This window comes from Neopelma chrysocephalum, unplaced genomic scaffold (assembly GCF_003984885.1).
Source record: "Neopelma chrysocephalum unplaced genomic scaffold, ASM398488v2 Primary Assembly neopelma1_82, whole genome shotgun sequence".
In the NCBI taxonomy this organism is placed as follows: Eukaryota; Metazoa; Chordata; class Aves; order Passeriformes; family Pipridae; genus Neopelma; species Neopelma chrysocephalum.
In genome coordinates this window covers 1,965,601-1,974,793 of record NW_020897744.1, presented here as the reverse complement: position 1 = coordinate 1,974,793, position 9,193 = coordinate 1,965,601, and the positions used below count along the sequence as shown (strand labels likewise).

The window sequence follows — 9,193 nt, the reverse complement described above, 5'->3', positions numbered from 1 at the left end:
GGGGGGATACGCAGGGAGGACACGGCGGGACATGAAGGGGACATAGGGAGGACATGGGGGGACAAAGGGGAACACAGGGGGAAGGGGGAACATGGAACATGGAAGGGACTCAGGAGGACATAGGGGGAGATATGAGAGGGGCATACAGAGGAGCATGGGAGGGACACAGAAGGTACATGGGAGAGACATATGGGGAGACATAGGGACATGGAGGGGACACGGGAGGATCACGGCAGCGAGGGGGAGGACGACGACAGAGGTGACTCCACCAGGGCCCAAACGCTGCCCACACCAAGGGGGCCTCAGCAGTGTCCCCCCCATCGCCCGGGGTCTGTCAGAGCCCCCTGCGCTCTGGGAAGGTTTGTTCCCCAGTGGGGCAGGGACAGTTTGCACTCGCGATTGTCTTGCAATGGGATAATTAACCTAACAATCAAAGCTCGTTAAGGAGCTGCAAGTCAGGAAGGCACAAAACTTCACCCCTTCACATGCTGGGCACATTTCCACTGCCCCCAGGACTGGCTGTAGCTCTGGGCGCTCGGATCCATCCCTTCTCCTGCCTGGAAGCAGCCTGGGATACTCTGCGGTAGCACAGTGAAACCCTGAGGCTCCCATGACGTGGCCACACAGAGGGGACAGCCTTGCTCTTGTACCCCAGCCCTTGAGACACCTCCAACCGCACTTACCCAGCTTTTTTCCCAACAGGGTGTAACCTTCAGATGCCGCAGCTCAGGAAATGGGATCTAAGCTCAGCTGGGGAGGAGAAATGACATAAAAGCTTTGGGTTGGAATAAAACAGAGGGAAGGTGATGGCTGTGAGGTCTCGATGCCAGGGAGGAAAAAAGGAGAGAACAATGACTTGTGCTGGGACCTCATTTTATTGCGAGGAAAATACAAAAGTTGGAGAGCAGCGTTCAAGGGACTCAGCAGCCCCTACATCCTGGGAAACAAGGAAGGACACTCTGTGGAGGCTTCCCAACCCGGTTTTGAGATATCTCACATTCCAGAATCCTTCAGCAGCTCAGAATGGTAACAGCATCTCTTTCACTGGTGCAGCCCTGTTCCTCCAGCCTCACCCGTGCCAGTTACTCTCCATCCCCAACCCGTTACCCCCGAGCTGCAGAACCTGCTGCTGTTCCCACTTTGGGCTTTTCTTTAGCTGCAACAGCTTCTATGTTTGTATCTGCAGCCTTGGTGCAAAGAATAAGGGCTTTGAAATAACTCTGGTGCAATAAAGTATTCGAATTCCTAAAAAGGGGGTCCGTGCTGGTTTTGCACGACAGACGAGCCCTTCAGGCATTACAGATGTTTCAGCTGCCAGCAAATCCCTTAAACTGACCCCCTACACTCATGAACTTCAACAGGGCAGGGAGCAAAGCCAATGTAAGACCATAGTGTGGGCTGGAGAAGCCTTTTCCTCCTGTGTGATCACACTGGAGTGGTTCAGCCTTCAGAAGAGAAGACAAATGTGTGCTAATCATCCTTCACTGCAACCCTGTGTCTGCTAAAAGACAGGAGATGCTCCTGAACTTCCAGGTATAAAAAACCTGTGAGCAAAAATGCAGGACACAGCCCAAAAGAGGTGGATGGCAGCTCTGTAAATGCAGAACCATGGGTGCAGCTGGTTCTCTGATGTCCATCCCAGCTTCCACAAGGCAAGGTGCAGTAGAGAATCTGAAGATCTATTGCAGTTTGGGCCATTCTCTCAAAGAATAATATATTCCACTTCAGCCCACTCTATTAAGTCCATCATTCTCTGTTTCTGGACTGAACAGAGGTGCCAAGATATCCACAGGGGAATATAGGATCTGTTTCTCCAGATGATCAGAGAGTTCAGGGGCTCTTAAAACACTCAACTCTTCACCTCCACCCTGAGCTTCAAGCGGACATCACACAGGAAAGCGTTCATCAGGTCCTGCCCAGCCTCCTGAGCAATCCTGCTGATGACTTTCCCTCCTCTTCCAATCAACATCCTCTGCATTAAAACCCAGAGAGGACATCATCAGACTCATCCTTACATTGCCCAGCTGCAGGGAGGAATCACCCAAGGAGGGCAGCACGGCCACAAGCAGCAAGGGAAATTCCAAGATCAAACCATGGGCTACTCCAGGGAGGTGTAAGCTGCTATTGAACAGCCTGTGTCAGGCATGTGGCTCTTCCCAAAGGAGGGGGAGAGGGGATCACAGCAGGGATGCACATGTGCTGGAATAAGGGAACCTCTCTTAACCCTCCCCAGTGCCCCAACTCTCCTCCATCACTCACCATATGAGACTTCCTTGGGACCAAGAGGTTCTGCACGATGAGGAGCTCCCCACATTCTCCTTCCTCCCACATCTCTGTCACCTGCAACAGCAACACTGCACTTAGCAATCCTGGAAAACCCTCAGGAACCACGAAGACCACTCCCTTGGAGACACCAGCACACAGAGGGCCTCACAGCACCTGAAGTGCAAATACTGAGTCACCCCAGATTCCACAGATCCAAATGAAGGGATTCTCATCACACAGCCCAATGTTTCCAGTTAAACAGTGGGCAGATCCGCCTGTGCACACTTCCCACCTGAGTCACGCCATAGGGCACCTCCAAGGGCAGGTACTCCAGGACCTTCTCCCTGATGATGTTGTCACAGACCTCCTGAGGTGACTGGCTGGTCAGGACGTCGCTGTGGAACTCCCAGGGGCCTGGCTTGGCTTGCATCAGGAGGTACTGCTGTGGGCACAACACACACACCCCCAGTCAGCTGTCAGGTACCACCTGCATGGTGCCAACATCCCTGTGCTCGTTCTGCAGCGAGGGCACTGCTGCTGGCCTGGCACGAGGGCAGGAGTTTGGTATTTTTGGAAGGGAAAGGAGAAAGGGAAGCTCTGAAATTCCTGCCCTGCCAAAGGGTCACCCCTCTCTAGAGCCGTCTGTGTGAGTTACAAAAGCCCACAGCACCCCTGGAGCTGAAAGAATGAATGGTGGGTTGTCATTGTTCTGAGCAAGCTGCTTTTTGGAGAGCCCCAAATAAGAGTTTTGTACAGAAAACTCTGGAAATGCAATACAGACATATCCCCACGTTGACACACAACACTTTCCCCCCATCCCAGGCCAGGAACAACAGCTCTGCTACTTCCTCACAGGAGATTAAGCTCAGGATGAAGTGCTGGGGTCCCACACCAGTCTCAAGGTGTGACACAAGCTCAGAGTTACCTTGAGTGTATCCACCTCCTCCCCAGTGCGAGCTGCCAGCATGAAGATCTCCCGGAAATTTGGCCAGCCTTTCATATCTTTTAGTTCCTTGTCTCCATAGTGCTTTGGCCCTTGGGCTTCCTCTGTGATAGGGCTGGATTTAGCATCCCTCACACCACTGCTGTTGTCCAAACCAGAGCCTTCCCGGGCCTGATCCGTTTCCTGCCGACAGGGAGACTCTGGGGCCTTGCTCCCAGGAGGAAAAGCCCGAGTGGTTTGAGAAGGAGGTTTGGCTGAAGAACTGGAATCACTTTTAAATGCAGATTTCACTTCCAGTTTCTTTCCATTTACAATTCCCTCTGTTAGGTCAGTTAATATGTCCAGCAGGAGATACTTCTTCTTTAGTATGTCCACCTAAAGTCAGGGAAAGGTGTCAGGATTTATCCTAAATGAGCTGAGCAGCTGGACCCTGGATCTAAAGGAGCCAGAATAAACCACTCAGGGAAGCAGCTGCTGCAGGACAAGGCTCCTGCAATAAGACAGGACAGTTTGGTGACCAGGAGTGTGTCACCAGTGCCAGCACAGTTTGTCCAAACAGTGAGAATCTGTCAGCTCTGCTGAGATTCTGTCTGGCCAACCCCACTCCAGCTCCTCTTCCCAGGTGGATTTAAATCCCAGGCTGCAGCACAGCACCAGTGCATGCAACATGTACACACACACACTGCAAAATGCTGGAGCAGAGGGAGAAACCAGTGTCCTTTAACACACCGGGGACCCAAAAAACCATGGCTGCTGTTGTCAGGTGGTGTCTGAAGAAGGCAGGAAGAACGAGCAGGATTTACCTTGTTCAGGACCAGGACACTGGGGATGTGGGGAAACCGTGACAGACACTTCAGCACCTCCTTGCTCAGAGCGTTCCTTGTCCAGTGATCCGACACATCCACCAAAACCAGAACTGCCAGGAGAGAGGGAGGGAAATAGGATGAACCTGCCTTTTCCAGAATGTTCACTTGCAGCTTTAGAGTCTGTGGTCACCCCCATCCTCCTGCTCCTTCTCTCTCTTCCACAGGAGATTACAAAAAGAAGAGTTTTAATTGATAAAACACTAAAATGCTGTTTACACCTGCCATCAAAACGACATCACACGTGCTAAAACTTAACATCCAAGCCCAGTTATTAACCCAAGCTGCACCCCCTTGGCACCAGGCAGTCCTCATCCACTCCTCAGCTCAACATTCCAAATCTTTTCTCTGCCCCTCCCTCCTAGCTCACACTCCCAGGGCTGCCCAGCAAACACCCAGACACCACAGCTGTAAACTTGTGTGGCAGAAAAGGGTTTGGTTTGTTCCAAGAGGAGTTGAGGACCCACCTAAATCCGCATGTTTCATGCTGTCCCACGGGTCTGTCAGCATGGCTTTCTCTAAATTATGTCTGAAAGATACGTGCAAATGAGTCAACCAGACACACTTGGTTACAATTGTGTTCCTTCTCCTCAAAGTGGGGGAAAAAACCCAGAGTTTTCCCTCATCCCAGATGCCACAAATCTGTTTTAGTGGCTGTGACATCCCTTGTCACATATGCAGAACCAAACACAACAGGGATGTCACAGGCTCTGTGTGCTACTCAAATTGCAACAATAAATGAGGCAAAATAAGGCTAAAAATACACATTCCTGTCGCGCCTATTTTACAAACTCTGCACAGTGAAAAGTTGCATTCTGGTTTTATCAACCCTTGATAGGCAGGAGCCTCCCTCTCCCCACTCCAGTGGTGATACCTTTTGACTTTTAATGGATTAGTAAGGCCAGGTGTGTCCAGAATGATCTAGAAAGAAGAAAGACAGATCCTGTAAGTTTGCCTGTGGTTAGTGGTCAGGGTAAAACACATATTTGTGCAATGAGGAGTGATTCCACAGGACAGAGATGAGCAAACCCTGCCCTTTCTGGCTCACACTGCCCAGTGCCCCAGGCAGGAGCAGCTCTGGGAGCTCACCAGCTGTGTGTCCTTGTGTGTGATGACACCCCTGGCTTTGCACCGGGTCGTGTGAACCTTCTTGGAGACTGGGAAAACCTGCAGGAAATTAAACATGTTACACAGCCACAATATGGCAAAAAAAAAAAAGGCAATTTATCAGCCTGAACTTGCTGCTCCAGCCCAACCTCACCTTCCTGCCCAGGAGCTGGTTGGAGAGTGTGGATTTCCCGGCGTTGGGGGCGCCGATGATGGCGATCCTCAGCACCTTGGGGTTCTTGGGCTGGTCAGGCCGGTGCTGCAACAGCCGCTTCTGCTCCTCTGCCGGGGAAAGGAGGGGCTTGAGTGCTGCTAAACCCCCTGGGCGGGTCAGGATTGTCCAGGAGGGGCAGCACCGGGCACCACCTCACCTTTGCTGGTGGCCACGGGTGGCGGGTGCTGGCCCAGGGGGACGGGAGGTGCCTCGGCGGGGATGCCCAGGAAGCTGCCCAGCGCCGAGCTGCTCCCGCTCCAGCGGGCAGGGACGCTCAGGATCCTGCCCAGCGCTGCTCCAGTTCCCAGCTCCCAGTTCCCGCTCCAGCGGCTCCCCGGGACGCAGCCTGGAAGGACACCACCAGCAAACACCGCATATACCGAAAACGTACCGAAATCCCCCCAAAATCGCGCTGTCCCCTCCTTCCCCGCGCAGCAGCGCCCGGGCAGCGCTGCTGCCCCGCAGCCTCTACAAGGCCTCTGGGCCAGCCCCGGAGCGCCTGCCCCGCTCCTGCCCGCCGCCTCACGACCCCGACCGCCCCCCGAAGCACTCCCGCGGCCTCGCCGCACCTATTCGCAGCAGGAGCGGCCCCGTCGCGGCGGCCCCGCTGCCCCAGCGCAGGGCGCGGGCGACGGCCGCGGCCATGGGAGCCGCCATATTGCCCCGCCGCGGGGCACGCCGGAAGCACCAGAAACTCCCACCCCCATTGGCGCGCAGCGCGGGAGCATAGAGAGGAGGGGAGGGCGGGGCCAGCGCGCCACTCTGGCGCGGGGGGTTGTGGGAAGGAAGCCGACTGGGCTGGATGGCGGGAGCGGGGAGCGCCCCCTGCCGGCCCCGCCGAGCAGTGCTCCCTCAGTGCTTCCATTGACCCCAGTGATCCCAGTGACCTCCCCAGTGCTCTCAGTGACCCCCCAGTGCTCCCAGTGACCCCAGTGATCCCAGTGACCCCAGTGACCCCCCCAGTGCTCCCAGTGCTCCCTCAGTGTTCCCAGTGACCCCAGTGATCCCAGTGACCCTCCCAGTGCTCTCAGTGCTCCCAATGCTCCCTCAGTGCTCCCAGTGCCCCCAGTGCTCCCAATTACCCCAGTGATCTCAGTGACCCCTCCAGTACTCTCTGTGCTCCCAATGCTCCCTCAGTGATCCCAGTGCCCCCAGTACTCCAGTGCCCCCAGTGCTCCCAGTGACCCCCCCCGTGCTCCCCGTGTCCCCCGTGACGTCAGCGCTCCCGGTGTTCCCGGTGCTCCCAATGCCTCCAGTGCCCTCCGTGCTTCCCGTGCCCCCAGTGCTCCCAGTGTTCCCACCACACTGTCCAGTGAGCCCCAGTGCCCTCTGCAACATACAGTGTATCCCAGTTCTCTCTACCACCCTCCCCACTCCATCCCAGTAGGATGCCCAGTGCCCCCCACAACACACCCCATGTATCTGAGCACTCCTCTGTGCTCCCCAGGGAGCCCCAGTGCTCCCAGTTCCCCTCTTCAATGGAACCCTGTGCTTCCCAGTGCTCCCCTTACACCCCAACGGTTCCTGGGTCTCCCCAGTCTCTCCCAACACCCCCCAGTTCTGCCTCCCAGTTCTCCCCAGTGCTCCCTGCAACACACCATAACGCGCTCCAGCGTCCCCTGCACTCCGATGCCCTGCCCACACCGCATCCCAAGGTACCCCCGTGCCCCATGACACCCAAATGCACCCAAAATTCCCTGTCCCACCCTGCGTCCCAGTGCACCCCCGAGCTCCCCGGCCCACCCCAGTGACCCAGTTCCACCGGGCCTGGAGCCCCCGGGGGACGTGGTGAAGAAGCAGAGACAGAGACACGGTGCTGTAACCCCCTTTTATTGTCCCGTGCCCGATCCCGGCGCTCCATCTCCGTGTCCGTGTCCGTTCCGTGCCGTGCCGCGTGTCCGGCCGTCGGCAGAACCGTTACCATTACTAAACTCAGTAATGGTAACGGTTTCCCCGCCGGCCGCGGATCCCTGGAGGGGCCCGGAGCTTCCCGCACCTCGCGGTGCCCCATCCCACCACCCTCCCCACCCCGCACGTTTTCCCAGCGCCGAGTCCCACATCCCAGCCCCGCCTCCCCCCGCCCCCGGTGCCCCCCCCGTCGCGGTCCCACGCCGTGTCCTGGCGGGCGGGTGGTCGGTGCAGCCCGGGGAGTACATCATCTATACTGTAGTGTCTCATAGCCAACTTACAGTATACGATGATATCCTGCTCGGAGCGGCGGCAGCACGGGGAGCAGGGAGCGGAGCCTGCGCGGGGAGAGCGTGTGGTTAGGGAGCACAGCACCAGGATCGCCCCATCCCCACCCCGCTGTCCCGCTCACCCCGTCCCTGTCACGCTGGTCCTGCTGCACCACAGCAGGACAGAGCCTCTCAAAGGCCTCCCCACCCCCCCACCCCCCTGTTCCCTCATTATCCCTCCCAATCCCATCACCCTAAAGCAGGATGGAGGCTCTTAGTGGCTTGCCTGTCCAGGTATCCCCCCTACATCCTCCTTGTCCCCCCATTCCCACCACCCCAGAGAGGAGCAGGAGCTCCCAAAAGTCTCCTGACCCCAACAATTCCCTATCCCACCTCTACCCTCCAGTCCCGCTGTTCCAGAGTGGGGTGAAGGCTCCCAATTGCATCCCCACTCCAGCATTCCCCTAACCCCTTCTGGGGTATTCCAAATCCCATCATTCCAGAGCAGGAGAGCAGCTCCCCAGGTGGTGGCACCTACCTATAAGGGTGGCACTGGGGTTTTGTGGGGTGCTGGGTCTGCACCCGCCTTATAAAACCTGCTCTGCCTCATCTGCATATCTCACATCTGCACTGCACAGCTGGATGGGGCCCTTAACCCCTTCCTGCCCGGGGGGGCCCAGCCCCAAGCAGCTCTTGCCAACCTGCAATTGCCCATGGGGGGGTTGAGAATGAGGGGCTTGTGTGGGGTCACCCCCTGTGCATTCAGGGTATGGGAGCGGCCCCCACAAATTCCCCATCCTCCTACCTTGACCCCTGTGGTCACCAGGATTATGCCTTCCCATAGCTTTGGGGAACCCAAATGGGGAGCTATCCATTCGTTGCAAACTGGCTCCCACTTGCTGGACGGTGGTGTTGGACAGGGCAGGGTGGCAGTCCACGGGGATGGGGCCTGGGATGGTGGTGGTGAGACGTGTGGGTTCAGGGGGTCACTCTGCACAGGCACTTCCAGGTGAGGAGCCTGTGTCCCCCTGGGGTGGGTGAACTCCAAAGTGCTGTGTCCCCTGAGGGACATGTCCCCATGCAGTGTGTCCCCTCAAATAAGATGTGTTCCCTGCAGGAACAAGTACCCTGGGAGTTCATGTCCCCTGTGTGAGTGCACCTTCCTCCCATGGGGATGTGTCCCCTGCAGAGAGGTATCTCCCAAAGACATGTCCCCCGACCACACGTGTCCCCAAGGGCTGTGTCCTCTCATTGTGCATGACCCCGCTCATACTTGTCCCCTGGCCACACGTCTCCAAGTGGCTGCACCCTCTGACCATGAGTGTCACCTGCCTATGCATGACCCTGGTCATTTGTGTCCCCCAGCTCTGTCTGTCCCCACAGGGCCACATCCTGCAGCAGGTGCTGTGCCATTGTGCCGGGTTGTTTGTGCCAGGACATGCCGGCATTCCTGGAAATCGGCTGTGGGGAGGTGATAACCCCCTGCCGGGACCGTCTGCGTGGGGGTCCCGATAAGCAGCAGCGTCCGGCTATCGGGGACCCTGCCCTGCCACACAAGGTGTCCCCAGACCTGCTGTCACCTCTGGGTGACAGGAACAGGGGTAGCATCACCCACAGTCCCCCC

The 9,193-nt window shown here is 57.0% G+C and overlaps 1 protein-coding gene across 1 annotated transcript; it reads right to left on the bottom strand.

The window, feature by feature from the left end:
• Nucleotides 1-856: 856 nt before the first annotated feature.
• On the bottom strand, nt 857-6,058 carry ERAL1 (Era like 12S mitochondrial rRNA chaperone 1). Its single transcript, XM_027691109.1, has 11 exons — nt 5,962-6,058; nt 5,550-5,738; nt 5,333-5,460; nt 5,161-5,238; nt 4,946-4,992; nt 4,539-4,600; nt 4,012-4,124; nt 3,191-3,583; nt 2,558-2,707; nt 2,260-2,340; nt 857-1,972 (listed from the first exon to the last, which is right to left on the bottom strand). Exons 1-11 carry the CDS (start codon nt 6,047-6,049, stop codon nt 1,850-1,852), a joined length of 1,452 nt encoding a protein of 483 aa, XP_027546910.1. The 5' UTR covers nt 6,050-6,058; the 3' UTR covers nt 857-1,849.
• Nucleotides 6,059-9,193: the final 3,135 nt, after the last annotated feature.